General features: G+C 44.6%; 6 protein-coding genes and 1 long non-coding RNA gene across 8 annotated transcripts; 3 read left to right on the top strand and 4 right to left on the bottom strand.

The window, feature by feature from the left end:
* Positions 1 to 60: 60 nt before the first annotated feature.
* Positions 61 to 1189, bottom strand: LOC136191525 (tumor protein p53-inducible protein 11-like). The gene is made up of 7 exons (XM_065979878.1): positions 1051 to 1189; positions 946 to 1001; positions 724 to 772; positions 565 to 664; positions 466 to 517; positions 364 to 410; positions 61 to 307 (listed from the first exon to the last, which is right to left on the bottom strand). The coding sequence occupies exons 1-7, from the start codon at positions 1141 to 1143 to the stop codon at positions 153 to 155; spliced, it is 552 nt and encodes a 183-aa protein (XP_065835950.1). The 5' UTR covers positions 1144 to 1189; the 3' UTR covers positions 61 to 152.
* LOC136191500 (uncharacterized) lies at positions 1187 to 5066 on the bottom strand. Its single transcript, XM_065979848.1, has 8 exons — positions 2657 to 5066; positions 2452 to 2607; positions 2339 to 2404; positions 2034 to 2287; positions 1857 to 1984; positions 1651 to 1804; positions 1459 to 1595; positions 1187 to 1408 (listed from the first exon to the last, which is right to left on the bottom strand). Exons 1-8 carry the CDS (start codon positions 5031 to 5033, stop codon positions 1240 to 1242), a joined length of 3441 nt encoding a protein of 1146 aa, XP_065835920.1. The 5' UTR covers positions 5034 to 5066; the 3' UTR covers positions 1187 to 1239.
* Positions 5067 to 5185: 119 nt separating this feature from the next.
* On the bottom strand, positions 5186 to 8091 carry LOC136191526 (uncharacterized). Of its 2 annotated transcripts, XM_065979880.1 has the most exons (3): positions 7961 to 8073; positions 5664 to 7891; positions 5186 to 5605 (listed from the first exon to the last, which is right to left on the bottom strand). In XM_065979880.1, the coding sequence occupies exons 2-3, from the start codon at positions 5967 to 5969 to the stop codon at positions 5369 to 5371; spliced, it is 543 nt and encodes a 180-aa protein (XP_065835952.1). In that variant the 5' UTR covers positions 5970 to 7891; positions 7961 to 8073; the 3' UTR covers positions 5186 to 5368. The 2 variants fall into 2 exon arrangements, with proteins under 2 accessions (XP_065835952.1, XP_065835951.1); XM_065979879.1 differs by having other exon boundaries at positions 5664 to 8091.
* Positions 7070 to 7849, top strand: LOC136191527 (uncharacterized). The gene is made up of 2 exons (XM_065979881.1): positions 7070 to 7393; positions 7451 to 7849. The coding sequence occupies exons 1-2, from the start codon at positions 7082 to 7084 to the stop codon at positions 7679 to 7681; spliced, it is 543 nt and encodes a 180-aa protein (XP_065835953.1). The 5' UTR covers positions 7070 to 7081; the 3' UTR covers positions 7682 to 7849.
* A 30-nt stretch (positions 8092 to 8121) lies between the features above and the next one.
* On the top strand, positions 8122 to 9573 carry LOC136191512 (synaptotagmin-2-like). The gene is made up of 5 exons (XM_065979865.1): positions 8122 to 8665; positions 8718 to 8906; positions 8963 to 9027; positions 9081 to 9204; positions 9262 to 9573. Exons 1-5 carry the CDS (start codon positions 8129 to 8131, stop codon positions 9457 to 9459), a joined length of 1113 nt encoding a protein of 370 aa, XP_065835937.1. The 5' UTR covers positions 8122 to 8128; the 3' UTR covers positions 9460 to 9573.
* A 1044-nt stretch (positions 9574 to 10617) lies between these two features.
* On the bottom strand, positions 10618 to 11590 carry LOC136191531 (uncharacterized). The gene is made up of 2 exons (XR_010670847.1): positions 10955 to 11590; positions 10618 to 10904 (listed from the first exon to the last, which is right to left on the bottom strand). It is a non-coding gene; the product is annotated as an uncharacterized lncRNA (long non-coding RNA).
* A 277-nt stretch (positions 11591 to 11867) lies between these two features.
* LOC136191508 (KICSTOR complex protein ITFG2-like) lies at positions 11868 to 13972 on the top strand. Its single transcript, XM_065979858.1, has 14 exons — positions 11868 to 12034; positions 12092 to 12190; positions 12244 to 12285; positions 12336 to 12389; positions 12435 to 12525; positions 12573 to 12658; positions 12712 to 12768; positions 12823 to 13004; positions 13053 to 13180; positions 13230 to 13265; positions 13321 to 13409; positions 13458 to 13575; positions 13622 to 13758; positions 13809 to 13972. The coding sequence occupies exons 1-14, from the start codon at positions 11936 to 11938 to the stop codon at positions 13932 to 13934; spliced, it is 1344 nt and encodes a 447-aa protein (XP_065835930.1). The 5' UTR covers positions 11868 to 11935; the 3' UTR covers positions 13935 to 13972.
* Positions 13973 to 13986: the final 14 nt, after the last annotated feature.

A 13986-nucleotide genomic window follows, 5' to 3' on the forward strand; every position in this document is an offset into this window, starting at 1 on the left:
ATTGCTATTATCTAAAACAAGCAAAGCGGATGTGCTTGCGTAAATGCGAATAAAGCGACGTAGGAGGAAGAAGAGTGAAAACACGCTAGCTAAACTTTTCCAAAAAAAATTCAAAGTAAAGTAACCCCTCTCGCGATCGTTCGCGCGAAAATTCAATCGTTGTGCGAATCGCTGCGCGCTCGCGGCGAATTGACGACTTTCAATTGATGGAGATAGAAAAGACTGACGGCGGAAAGCGCGATATTGAGCGCAATACCCCAAAGAACACGCTGACTAACTTCGTCAGCAAAGAAGGAAACAATAAGGGCTATATAATACAAAGAAGAGAGGGGAACAGTGAAACCGAAACAAGGGGGAATTTACCAAGAGACACGAAGAAGAAATGGGAACAACGCAAAAGCGAGACGCATCTAGAATTAATTAATTAATTAATTAATTCGAGAGATAAGCGTTTGTCTTGCGTACAGGACGAGCGAATACGCGGATGCAGGCGTTATCCAATCAACGACGCCCATTCCTGAATACCTTTTCGGAATGATTGCCTTTTTTGGTAAGGTTTCTTACCGGCTATCGTCGCGCCGTAGAGGCGCGTTGCCATGTAATTGGATCCCTCTTCGCGATGCTCGCCGAGAAGCGATAGGGATATCCACGGACAAAGAACTGACTAATATATAGAGAAAAAACGGGGATCTATTGCTAAACGACTCTCTCTAAGTCCTATACCACAAATCCTATGATAATGAACAAAATAGCTGATGCACTTTGCCAGAGCCTATAGAACGTAACGTATAATAGGAGAAGTTTAAACGACTATTGCTCTAATTAAATATAGTAGGGTTGGGTAATCAAAAATATGAGATTTTTAAATCTTAGGGTTGGATAATCAAAAATCTGAGATTTGCGGCGTCTTCACGCCTCGCAAAGGGTCTAATTATTAAAACTTGCCAAAATCCTGGTGGATAGACGGTGATGAAGTCGTCCAATCCGAGCAATCGGACTATCTAAACAAAAGACGATTTCTATCGAGTCGAGAACGTCGGTTCGACTTGCTTTCGATTTGTGGCCGTGTTCTCCGCCCATGCCGAGGACTTTTCGCGACTTGAGACGGCTCGATGCAGCGCTGCGCGAGTCAGAAGAGTCCATGGTACAGGGAGACAAAAGAGCTTCACTACACTATAACGCGCGCTATGATGGAACATTTCCATTCAATTTTACATTTCACACAAGACACAAATTTGATTATAAAATTAGTTCTGGCGTAAATGTTTCACTGGTAATCGACTTTGAGTCGAAATCCGTGTAGTCAGGGGCAAGCAACTTTATCTCAGTGTCAAGTTGAAAAATCAACTGAGAAAAAGAGAGTCGACTCTGCGGGTTTTCATGCCAACACCGACTCATAATATTATACCTACAAACATATACGCTAAAGATGTCTCCTTTGGGCCTAAAATCTCTTACACGTATTGCGGACATTCACGAGGGCATTCTAATCGATATCCCTTTTTCAACTCTTCTACCATTTCTCTTACAGACATGTACGAGTATGGAACTTCTCCCTTGGTCATAATCTCCCACAGTGTCACACCAAAAGCCCACTATAGATATGATCTATATAGAGAGAGAGCAATTCAAATCTAAGATAGTCCTTACTATGTCAGACTCAGTCGTGAAGACAAAATCTTTGATCGCCTCTGTTGACATCCATCGATATGGCAACCGCTTTGTTTTCTTGGTGTCTCTGTAATAGTCGGCCTCTCGAGCCAATCCAAAATCAGAGACTTTAATCCTCATGTTGAAGTCAATCCTATATGTACGTTAGTCTCTAAAAAGAAGAAGACATGCTTGATTTTATTTACATGCAGTTACGTGCTGCCAGATCGCGATGAATTATTTTCTTTCCACCTAAATAGTCCATTCCCTGGGCAATCTGACGAGCAAAATTTAGCTGGTCAATTAGCTCTATAGGTTTTAGTAGAAATGATGCCTAAACAATTTCAATATTATTGCCAGACATCATTATAATCAATTCTTACCAGAACATTGTTACTTTCGCTAGTTTCTGACGCCGATCTGCTTGATCGTGCTCTCCTCTTCCTCAAAAACCTCCTCAAGTCTCCCAGCTCCATATAAGGAAGCAGAATGACGGGAGAAGGAGGAATGGAACTGCCGAAGCATATGTTTGATATTCCAATAATGTTCATAACGTTGGGATGACTCAGCGTTGTCATGATGATAGCTTCCCGAATAAAAGCGTTAACTGATTGCTCTGATTGCTCAGACGCAAATCCTAAAAAACAACAACGTTTTACTGCTAATTTCATATTCTAGCTTTTACAACCTTGAACGGTTTTAATTGCCACAACTTCATTTTTTAGCAAACCTCTAAACACCATTCCAAAATTTCCTAAAAGCAAGTGCTAGTGTCAAAAGCAAATAATTCTAATTAGGCACCTTCTCCAATTCTTTCTTTTCCTATTACGTGCTTTGGATTGATAAAGACTTTCTGAATTTTGTCTCGATGTTCCTCTTCAATTTCAATACCGGTTGGTAATTCTTCTGAAGGAGAATTCACCACGAAATCGTTAATAGCTTTTATAAATGATTCCACTACAGTAGAAAATGTCATAGCTACAGACTATTGACTAACTTTTCTTGCCTTTTGTTGAGCGTTGCGCTTTGCCCCGAGCCATCTCAGCAAGCCACAGTATAACAGTAATAAATAGGGCACTAGCTGGAGTACTTGCCAGCACCACAACGCATACCGTTAGGCCAAAACAGTCCTGCCAAAACAGTGCTGACAATAGCACACAGTATCCAAGCAGACAGGCCCCAACAAAGACAAGAGCTAAGTAAGCTTTGCTCCGCTTCTTGTACTTTCGCGATATGACAATCACCAGCAGGAAAAATAGAACTAGAAAAACTAGAGCGCTGTACCAGTACGCCAAGACCGACCAGACTTCCAGACGAACGTCAATGCAATGTCCGCCGCGGGAATTCTTTTTAGACACCGTTCCCGTACCATAGGCGACAAAAGATAGTGATGCTTGAATTCCAATTAGAAATCCAAATCCAAGTCCTTTGATGCAGATTTTGACGAGCCGAGATGTAAACATTGTACTCAGCAAACCAATTAAAAGCCAAGAAAAGAAAGCCGAATTTTCGATTTGAATAAAGTAGTCAAGGATAAAACTGTGACAGCTCAGAGGCTCCAGAACCCTTGTAGACGATAACGCAGCAACAATAAGCGAAAACAGAGAGCATGTCAGCAAAAACATTGGAATATTATATACATTGACTGCTTTTGTGCCACCGGCTTTTGAGATGCGATAAAAGTAGAAGATAAATAGAGCAATCACTCCAGCTGCAAGCAGTAGAGGTAGAACAACTAAGATATTGTCTTGACACGAGAAACTAACTGGTGCTGGTGAGACGACTTCCGTCGGGAAAAAGTCACAAAGCCATGGATTATTCACAACAGGAGGGGCAAAGTTGCAGGTGAGAGTTTCGGGTTCGCTGATTGGCGAGTCGTTAGATAGAAACCATTTATCTTTTACATATTCGTAATAGACGTAGCCCGCTTGAGTTGCTCTAAAATCCTTACTAAAGTTGAAAATATCGAACAGCCACGTGTTGGGATGAAGAGCGCTATGTCCAATCAATGCATTCATCAATGCTCCTGTTTGGTTATTGACCGTCGTAGAGATTCCGGAAAAGTTTTCAAAGTCTGCTACACTAGGAGACGTTTTTATGTAATCCACGATCATCATAATATTATCCATAATCAATCCCGCCTTATAATTGCGACTCAGAACCGACGATTCTCGTTCGAGCGACTGAGACACATTGCAGGTATCACGTCGAACACTGCACTGGAATTTCTGTTCCCAAAAATCGCGAAACCAACAATTTCGTTGCAGTTCCGAAGAATTTGATCTCAACGACATTATATGATTCTGAACGCACTTGCTGCTTCCCACGTGATACTGCAAAGCCCTGACCTCCACTCCTCTGTCTAAGAGGACAGACAAAGCGTTCTCTATCGAAGGATAATAAGAAGGGTCGCCCCACAGTTGCCCAATTAAAAATCTGTACTTTGGTGGCTCGGCACATTTCAGACCATCACCTTCCCTGTTTAGATAAAGAATCTCTAGAAAATCTCTTGCAAACTCCGTGTTAGAGATTAAAACGATCAACCCGTCGCACAAATGCTCCGCGCTATTTGTCCAATCATTAGTTGATGTTTGTATGTCGCTCACTTCACAGTTAACCAATACATAGGCCGCAGACTGAGATAACATTCTCATGTGCCGAAAACATTTAAACTGCCTGAAGTGGCCTTTCGCTTTCATCGCAAACTCTTTTAAGAACTGATTGCCGCAGTGGTCGTCACTTGAAACGACACTAACCTTGTCTACTTTTTCAAAACGTTTTATGAATTCAAAGGCGGCTTGAGCTTGTATCTCGCACGGTAATTCCGAATTCACTACGATATTTGGAGATTTTGGGAGTGATGGTAAATCGGTGAGAAAAAAGAATCCTCTACTTTTCCTTGCTGTAGAAGAGGAGTCTGTCAAACCGTCAATTGCATTTTCAAGATCTCTTTTATAGTCGGTATCGTCTTTCGTATACGTAGGACCTACAATCGTTGCCAAAGGCTTCTTACTCGTAATCAGATTTGCGTTGTAGCAAGAAATAGAACAGTCCGACCCTGACGTAGGCGGAAATTGACTACACGTATCCCATATTTCGTATCCAAGCGTTGCATTGCGTGGCAAAAGTCGCCTTTCGTTGACAAACTCAACCGCGGCTATGAGAGCCTCTGCCTGCTCTATAGCATACCTATTATATTGAGGCATACTTGATGACAAACTGCATTGATCATCATCTGAGTTGCGTCTTCCTCCAGCAAACAAGGCAGCTATTGTATACGTCCCAGACAACTTCATTGTTCTCTCCTCGTGGCAATTTGTGCACTGACCACTGACCGCTGTCAAGGCCAAAAGACGGAAAAAAATAAGAGCGACAGCTAGCATTGCTCGCCCTACGATGCGTTGCTGTGATACTGAAGGGACATGCGGATATGGATTTTGTAGTCTTCCTCTGAGGCGGAGCAAAGGCCAAAAATAGCCATGCATGTAATGCTCAACGGAAGTACGATATATTCATGATAAGTCAATAAGAGCGCAAACAAAAGACAAAATCGAGAACAATTCCAGCTGCACTTAGAACTGGCCAGAGCAAAAAATGAGAGCGAAACAGAAACTTTGAAACAGAGCGTCTCATTGATAGAAGTGAACTTGGAGATTATATCACAGAGACTACTAAGAACATGATCGACGAATTTTCGCTAGTGCATTCTGAGTTCATTTTAGAAGCTCAGCAAGTAGAATTTGTACTTGCTCGAGTCTGTGAAGTCACTCGAGTCTTTGATCTGATCAATTACGTCGCTGCACGTCGATTCGTCGCAGTAGATGGGAGCGGTGTCTGGGAACGGACTAAGGACGAGGTAACGATCGCCGGCTCGTACATAGACAACTGAATAGTCTCTTTCACTTGCAGGAAAAATCCTTTTCACGGACAAGCCGCAACCACTCACCTTAGTATCCTACATAGCACTATATTACTCGAAACCTTGACATTGAGGTGCAAACGTTCTGACTGACCTGAGGCACCATGTGTCCGGTCTCGTTGACGCACAGGTACTTCGACGTGTAATTGTTCTTGAAACTGTACGAGACCATGTTGTCCTCGTATTTCCAAATCGAGCCAAAGCTGCTCAGATAGTCACCCATGGTAATGTCAGCGTCAGCGCTGGCGTGATTGAGCGTATTCGCTAGAAGCTGGTTACCACTGATAATGAGCTGGGTGTCGATTTCGTCTATTGGCTCGACTTCGCGACCCCATCTCGGAGCGCCCAAGACGGCGGCAACGACACCAGCGAGTAGAAGAGCAAGCAGAGACGCATTCATTGCGTTCAAAGACTGACGGTGACTGTGTCAGGGAACTGAAAACTTACCCACTCGCTCCTCCTTTTATACACTAAGATGCGGTACTATAGGTGGTCTCGACCCCACTACGTCAAACGTTCCGCCACACGAGCCATCGTATCCAGCCGGCGAGACAGAACGGAAATAGCCTTCGTTTATAACCGCCGACAATTAAATTAAATTTCAAATACAAACCACAGTCATGTGTTAGGCGGCGCGGCGTGGAAGTGTTGGACTGACAATATTTAGTTTGTCTTCTTCCGGTTATAGAAAGGTCAGCTGCTCTGCGCGCCTTAGAGAGAGTAAGATTCTCAGCCTGCTGCATGCTACATTGATCAGCATCGTAAATTAACAATAGGAAGACGGGTAGACGCTCATGGGAAACACATAAAGGTAGACAGACCTTCATTTGAGACGTTTATATAGGAAATCTATTAGGGGGGTATATAGACTTCCAGGCGGAATTTTCATGAAGGTCGACTCTTCGGCTTCTTACATTACAAAGCCAACAAAGACATGGGGAGGCAAGCTGCTAAACTTGGACCACGCAAAAAATATATAAAAGCTTCGCAAGGGGGGTCGAAAAACCGCAGTGACATCTGACGCTATTAGGAAGTAATTTTAAGGACCACATAAACGGTGAAAACATCACGCCGAAAAGGACACGCTTCCAACACGGATAAAATAGACTAACGGAAGTTGATATTAGCTGGCGGCTGACTTCCGCCCGGAAATAGCGGAAGTCGATCGTGTATCGAATGTATCGAATCGGTTCCGATCATCACTTAATGTCAACATATAAAACTTAGTCTGCGGTTAAGATACCGCCTAGCCGCAAAGTATTAAAAGACAGCGGCTTAATACCACGTAGGGTCGGATACCACGTAGGGTCAGATAGTGGATACGATGGCTCGTGCAAGAATGAAGGGCGTCAGAAGGTGCATTTCCTTCCAAGCTGTCAACACTGACGTCAAAGCAAGGCGAGCTCCAGCATAAAAGCGCGACAAAATCGTAGCTAACTTCAGTCAACTCAACTGAGAACTTCAGTCACTACAACTACTACTACAGCAACTACTACTACACCCTCTTGAAGAATGAACACGTTTCTGATTGCTCTTCTATTCGCCGGTATCGTTGCGACCGTCATGGGCGCACCGCGAGTCGATCGCGAAGTGGGGATCACGCCCGTGGGCCCAGTGAGCCAACAGGTGATTGTCAGTAATAATGCGCTGCTTTCCGAGACGGTCAACCACGCGAGCGCCGACGCTTCTATCACGACGGGAGGATATCTGAGCAGCTTTGGCTCCATATGGACGTACGAGGACAATACGATTTCGTACAGTTTCAAGAACACGTACACTTCGAAATACCTCTGCGCCAATGAGACTGGACACATGGTGCCTCAGGTCAGTGCATGGGAAAAAAACTCAAATTTAGGATTTAATTATTAATGTTTTCTATAGGGAACCAAGGAAGAGAGTTGTATGATGCTGGCTCAAAGGCAATTTACGGTGGGAGAACGCGCCTATTATCTCATTCTTGGAAGAGGAAGTGCATCCAGTTCCTACTACGTCATGAGCCCGTTTCTCGACACCGCTCCCGTCGTTTGTGGAATATCGTGCACTTTCAATGACGCGGAAAATGCGATTGGAAACTCGTTGAAGCATCGCTTCTACTTGCACATTTTCCTCTAATCTGTTCTCTCGAAAACTTTCGCTTTCGTTTTCGTCCAGTTTTACGCTGGAATCATCGCTCTCGTTCTCGATTTTTTGTTCTGTCTGTTTGTCTGTCTGTTTTTTGTCACTTTGTCTCTTTGTTTGTGTTTCACTTTGTCAGTCAGTAGCAGTTTAGTTCAAATAAATACTCATCGCAAAGAAGACTTCGGCTTAAAACTACACTAGGCACTACGAAATAACGCCAGATGAAACTGGCAAGGAGGGGGGAAAATCCACGTGGACTATTCGACGACTTACTTTAGTTTTCGTGACGTTCTTGCACCAAGGCGGTGTTTCCTTTTATCAAATCCTGCATCTTTGGGCAGAGAATGAGCGAGAATGAAGCTTCGAGAGCGCTGCTTGAGCAAGGAATCCTTCGTGTCCGTTCGTGTCCCGTCACCTAGCGTACGCACGTGTGACGTTACCATGGGTTGCGGAGCGAGTGTCGCCTCTACAAAAGCGATTCAAGCGAATGGACGAGCCGCCGAAGCTTCCCGCGCCGGCGCCGGAGCAACAGCAGTTCGTTCACTCTTCAAACAGCTCGGCGTCGCTCCCACTCGCTCCACTGAGACATCTGTAGGCCAAATCGAACTAGCGCTGCGCTACCATGACGTCAAACAACTTCTCCTCGTCAAAATCATACGCGCGAGAAACCTAGCGGCAAGAGACGCCTTTCGAAACACGTCAGACGCGTACGTACGCCTTGCTCTCCTCCCCGGGTCAGCGAGGGCCCCCTCGGGGGAACATCGAACGCGAATCGTTCGCTCCACGGCGCATCCGTCGTTTAACGAACTTTTCTCGTTTTCCGTACCAAACGACGATTTGCCATCGACGAGACTAGTCTGTAGCGTTTGGGATTACGACGCTGTGACGAGCGACGATCTCATTGGTCGACTCTCAATTAACTTAAGCGGCGTTGATTGGACGAGACGCGACTCCACGTGGTACGACCTCAAACATCCGGTAAGTGCCAAAAATCTCACAGAATTCCAAAATCTATTTAATTAATATTTAGAGTATTAGTTCCTTGAGTGGTAGCGTTCACGTGACGCTTTTATTCTCTTTGCCTTCGACTCTACACGTGACACTTCACCGGGTTAGTGATGTGAAGCGTGAGGACGCGTGGGAAGAGCAGAGACAAGAGCCCAACACCATTTCCCTAAAGTGTTTCATAACAGGATTAGCTTCGGTTGAAAAATCATTGGTCAGTTTAATTAAATAACAGGACGTATAGATTAACGATATCCGGGTTCGAATTAGGCGGTTTCAATTAACGAAAAAATTGACGTGAATTTTAAATTCTCAATTATTGATACTCAAGAAAAGTAAATGATTTAATTGATTAAACTATAGATATTAGACGCGTGTCCGTCTCTAGAGCTCTTGCAATTCGCGTCCTTGATTCCGAAGGGAAAGCCCAGTCCGAAGGCATAGCATACATCTCCCTAAACGACCTTCAACCTTCAGTAGAACACAGTGGAACCTATTCCCTATCTCCCCCGGTAAAATCAATATTTTATTTGTGTTGTCTTGGCAACGGGGGCGCTGTTTACTTGTAGGATGTCCAGTGGATGAGCGAGAATCAACAAACGGCTCTTCTTCAAGAATCTCGCCACGCCTTCGCCGCTCACATGTTGCTACGGCAACCGGCGTGGTTATTTGAAAGGAAATCGTTGTCGGACGCGAAAAAATTAAATGTTGTCGTAATGAAAAATGCTAATACGGGTCAGACCGCTTCGACGGAAGTCAAAGCTTAGAGAGACACTTTTAGAATATTGTTTATATGATGATTAGCGTTGTTTGGACTTCGCGTGCCTGCATAGAATACTTTTTGCAACTTTAACATAATAAACACACACTTCACATACACTGGAGACAAAAACTTGTGCATCGTAGTAGCACTCGAGTGTTCAGTTCGCAGTTAATTCATGGCGGGGTGGCGATCAAATAATTCACAGCTGAACTGACAAACTTGCTACAACTCAACATGTAGTGTGTAGCCCATAAGTCAAACCAATGTTTGCGGACGTTACTGTAACCGTCCGGTGCTCTTGAAGGCATGTTTGCAGGTGACATAGTAACGGAGTTGATGGATGAGCACGTATAAGCATAGCCCAGGTACCAGACAACGGACGGGCTCGAATTCCAGGGCTGAGAGCCGCCGTGGGCCCACCAAAAGGGATTTGATGCTAATATTAATTAAAACAGACTGCGCCTAAGGCTCAGATTGAACTATTTTCTTCCTAACTCACCTCTCGGAAATCGATCATTGTCATCTTCAAGTTCGTCAAATTCGCGATTTGCTGAAGGAAAGGCGATCGTTGATCCGAGAGCAAAGAGAAGGACAATGACTGTGAAAAAAGTCTTCATGATAAGTGAGCTTCGCTGACTGCTAGGGAGCACTGTGACAATCTGGTGCGCTGTACACCAGTATTTATGCAGTTCTCAATATTTAGCCGTTGTCTTTTGAACGAGATGCGCATTGGTCAGTGAGCAAAATAATTGAATAACATATCGATTTAATATTGAGCTAAAGCGGATGGTTTTTGGACGGCGAATAAATTCCGGCAAAAGAACGTGCGGTATCTAACTCGTTATTACACTTGAAATTAACTCGGTCGCCACTTCGTCGTGTCAAAACCAAACAAGCGTTATCCGGGTTTGCAGACACCGTGCGTAGAAGTCTTCTTTACGGTATCCAGCGATTTTACGAGGCCGTACAGTACGCCTACGTACGTGATAGGTGAAAACGCTACCGGTCGCCACTTCGTCGTGACAAAACGAGTCTCGTCTCGTAAAAACAAGCGTTATCCGGGTTTGCAGACACCGCTATCCAGCGATTTTACGAGGCTATTGTTCGCTTTTGCTGGTTAGAATAGGAGTTTTCCTCGAAAAACGATGCGGAGGAGTCATCATAAGTCTCACAACAATTTATTTTATACAGTACAGAGAGAAACGTAGCAGGCACTCGTTCGAAAACATTAAAAATTCCTCTATCGGTCCGTCTTCGATGTCCTGAGCCCCGCTCGTCGCGTCTCCACCCAAAAAAAAGGAGAATGGTGTTCAAAATTCTACCGGCGTCGATCGTTCCGTCTTCCATATTTCTTGAGGCCGCTTTTCGCCGCTAAATCGTTCCGTCTTCAATTCCGCCTAAAAGTCGTTCCGTCTTCGATTTCTTGAGCTCCTCTCGCCGCGCTTCCACCTAAAAAAAAAGAAAAAAATTAGACTCTGTCAAATAATCGTTTTACGTACCTGTTGATTTGCGTCCATATTCGCATTACCCAGGCTACACCACGGGGAGGTTTGGACGCTTTCGTAGCCCAAGGCAGCCACCGCAAGCAATGGCCACCCGTTCCAAAAAGTGTCGGGCGAGTCGCGACGTCCTCGGCCACAACAATCAGTACCCGCCTGGATGAGAGACGGTCCCTAATACCGTAGTCCCCCGGCGCGCTGGTACCAAACGCTTCGGTCTATCGTCCATGAGAAGAACCGGCGCTTGTGGAGTGGAGAGCGGCTGACTGCTGTTTGTAGGAGTCGACAGGAAAGACAGTGCAATGCCGAGTCGAATTCACCTGAGCCGGATCATCCTCCGTCTAATCGCGCCTTTGGTGAGAAAAGTGCCGGCAACCAGACCGCTTGCGACACCCCCTCCAAGTCGTGCCCGCTCGAGCCTAGCGCGGGCCGTACTTGTTCGGCAACAATAAGACATCGGCGATCTTTACGCTCAGTGCGCGTACCGAGGCCGAAGCCCCCCTTCGCCCTGCCTACAGGCTCCGGCACGGATAAACCGTGGGCCACGCTGATCCAACGACCCAGACTTGCCTTTTGCCAAAGCTCCCGAGCCAGTCCGTCAAGAACGAGACGCAGATTGCTCCGCGACGCATCCACCCTCGGCCGCAACTGAAGGAGAATCGGTGTGCGCTTCGCTTTTGAGCCGTGTAGCTCCGCCCAGCGCGCTGATTGGTCCGTCGGTGTCACGTGGGGCTAACCTAGCGCTCTGATTGGCTCCACCGAATAGGTGCGACTGACCGCCCACTAAGGCCTGGTCAGCATTTTTATTTTTAGCAGTGAATGGTGCGAAAAGTGATGCAAGATTTCGCACCTACATCGAGACAAGATGGTGGAAAAAACGTGGCAACTCTATAAGCACGTCTTTCCCTTTCTTTTATCGATGTTTCGCAGCTCATTTTCGCGCGCACACTTCAGTCTGTTAGCGCGCTATAGCGAAAAAAGATGAAACGCTCCGTCTGCTTCGTAAACCGCGTTGAACTCCATTTCAAAGGCAACGTCTTCTCCCAAGCGCTCTGCTTGGGAGACGTGGACAACGACGGGGCACGCAGCGACGCGATTCGCACTCGGAAACATCGCCCTAACGTCTTCTACGCGTAGAGAAACGAATGCATCGTGGGAAACGTCGAAGGAAGTCTCGCTGTCTTCAAGAAAGGCGATCGAGACAAGCCGTGGAGATCGTGCAGCGATTTGGGAATGGTTCGAGAGATGGGCGTTCCCCCACCATAGAACTACATAATAATTATTATTAGATTGCTTGCGTTGGCGTAGGAGATCTGTGCAGAATTAAAAAGGTTTAATTTTCAATAAAGTTTCGATTAATTAATATTTATCTTCGATTTAGAATATTTTGGTTTGTATTGCATCAGAAGGGCTATGTCACGTGTTCTACTTGGAGGTAGGCCATTGGTTCCGAGACAAACGTGACGTCAAAATTCATTAGAAAGAATTTGAAGATCACAGAGGTGACATGAAGCCATTTTACACACAAAGAGTTCCAGCTAACATTCGATCCCTACTCCTAGCCGACATAGGTAAAATCAATAAAAAAATCAATACAAAAAATTATTAATCAATTCAGTCGGCGACGGAATATGCCGTCTCGTAGTCGGACACACAGATAGAATAGTGAGAGTTTACGAATGGGACCCAGGAAGTGTCTCAGAGGCAACTAATAATAATAAATAATAGAATTCCTCCTATAATCCGTAGTAGTACAGAAAGAACCCATAGCCGGCTCAATGGTCATGATTAAGAAATGGAGCCTCGAAGCTCAAGCAATACTAAATAAATAAATAAATAAATAAATAATTAATTATATAAGTGTCTAGGTTGGTTCGTTATCTGTTTCTGACGGGGGAGCCAATGGCTCGCCTCTCCTAATCGTTTCTCATCCGGGAGGGAATTACGTTCACTTAGCGTTCGAGTCCTCAGAAATGAAATCAACGGAGGAGGAACCGGAGTCAGTTCAGCTAAAGCCAAGCCAGCCAATCACCGTGAAAAGAAGAACAAGGTATTGAATCTTTTCCTATAGGAAAAAAACGCGAGATTTTTTTCTGAGGATTTCTGAGTCAGACGGGATCTTTACGAGCAGTCCACACAGCTCGCTACTCGTTGGATCATCATCGGTGGCCAGTCGAGTTGCTACAGAAATTCTCGGCTCAATTCACAGCAAAAAAATTTTCGACGGTATGTACATCCTTTATAGAAATTTATTTATTAATTTTTCTTCTTATAGAAAATCAACGTCTTACTGCCGTTTGTACACTCGACGGTTTGCAGCGAATTATGAGAAATATTTCACCTAAAAAACGATCATGTCTCAATAGGCTCACTTCAGCTATTTTGTGGGCGCTCTTTGCTGTGGGAACTGCACGTGAATCACCAGTTATTCGCACTAGCAAAAGTCGACATAACCGTAAGAATTTCATATCGTATTTAACCCGCATAATTTATATTTAAACAGAACGACGGAAATGAAGAAATCGTGGCGTGTGCTTGGGACGGTCGAACCTACATAGTCGATACAGATAGAAATGCTGTGACGTATCAATTCGACGAGAATGTTGCCGCTTTTACAGCAGGTATAAATAAAAGTAGCACTTCTCATAAATTTTTCATTTTTTCCAGGTCAATATTGCGTTGATACGCAGAATGTTTCCTGTTTAGTTTACGCTACTTTTTCAAACCGACTCTATATTTATTATGACGTCACGCTGCCTACTATCAAAGCGACGGCATTTGATATATCTAGTCTTCTGGAAAAGGTGAAATTTCTATATGAACGTTTGATTATTCGTTTGTTTTCCTTCTCTAGTATCCTCGTTTGCAGGATAGAATAAATCGCGGTGTAGTAAGCAAAAGAGAAGTAGTAGAATGCTGTATTTATGGAGACGCAAGAAGAGAGGAAACATTACTTAAAAAATTAGAAGACTCTGCATAACTTCGAAATAAATAAATAAATAAAATGTTTTCCCTATCCGGGCGGCCAATTA

This window comes from Oscarella lobularis, chromosome 9 (assembly GCF_947507565.1).
Source record: "Oscarella lobularis chromosome 9, ooOscLobu1.1, whole genome shotgun sequence".
Classification (NCBI taxonomy): domain Eukaryota; kingdom Metazoa; phylum Porifera; class Homoscleromorpha; order Homosclerophorida; family Oscarellidae; genus Oscarella; species Oscarella lobularis.

Coding starts and splice junctions, on each gene's coding strand:
- LOC136191527 (XM_065979881.1), top strand. CDS start 7,082: ATGAACACGTTTCTGATTGCTCTTCTATTCGCCGGTATCGTTGCGACC. Junction 7,394..7,450: donor CTGGACACATGGTGCCTCAG/GTCAGTGCATGG, acceptor TGTTTTCTATAG/GGAACCAAGGAAGAGAGTTG.
- LOC136191525 (XM_065979878.1), bottom strand. CDS start 1,143: ATGGACTCTTCTGACTCGCGCAGCGCTGCATCGAGCCGTCTCAAGTCG. Junction 518..564: donor CTACGGCGCGACGATAGCCG/GTAAGAAACCTT, acceptor AAAGGTATTCAG/GAATGGGCGTCGTTGATTGG. Junction 308..363: donor TTTCTTCTTCGTGTCTCTTG/GTAAATTCCCCC, acceptor TGTATTATATAG/CCCTTATTGTTTCCTTCTTT.
- LOC136191508 (XM_065979858.1), top strand. CDS start 11,936: ATGAAACGCTCCGTCTGCTTCGTAAACCGCGTTGAACTCCATTTCAAA. Junction 13,181..13,229: donor CAGCAAAAAAATTTTCGACG/GTATGTACATCC, acceptor TTCTTCTTATAG/AAAATCAACGTCTTACTGCC. Junction 13,266..13,320: donor TGCCGTTTGTACACTCGACG/GTTTGCAGCGAA, acceptor ATGTCTCAATAG/GCTCACTTCAGCTATTTTGT.
- LOC136191526 (XM_065979879.1), bottom strand. CDS start 5,969: ATGAATGCGTCTCTGCTTGCTCTTCTACTCGCTGGTGTCGTTGCCGCC. Junction 5,606..5,663: donor CCGGACACATGGTGCCTCAG/GTCAGTCAGAAC, acceptor AGTGCTATGTAG/GATACTAAGGTGAGTGGTTG.
- LOC136191512 (XM_065979865.1), top strand. CDS start 8,129: ATGGGTTGCGGAGCGAGTGTCGCCTCTACAAAAGCGATTCAAGCGAAT. Junction 8,666..8,717: donor GGTACGACCTCAAACATCCG/GTAAGTGCCAAA, acceptor ATTAATATTTAG/AGTATTAGTTCCTTGAGTGG. Junction 9,028..9,080: donor ATTATTGATACTCAAGAAAA/GTAAATGATTTA, acceptor GTCCGTCTCTAG/AGCTCTTGCAATTCGCGTCC.
- LOC136191500 (XM_065979848.1), bottom strand. CDS start 5,033: ATGCTAGCTGTCGCTCTTATTTTTTTCCGTCTTTTGGCCTTGACAGCG. Junction 2,405..2,451: donor AAAAGAAAGAATTGGAGAAG/GTGCCTAATTAG, acceptor ACTTGCTTTTAG/GAAATTTTGGAATGGTGTTT. Junction 1,805..1,856: donor CTGGCAGCACGTAACTGCAT/GTAAATAAAATC, acceptor ACGTACATATAG/GATTGACTTCAACATGAGGA.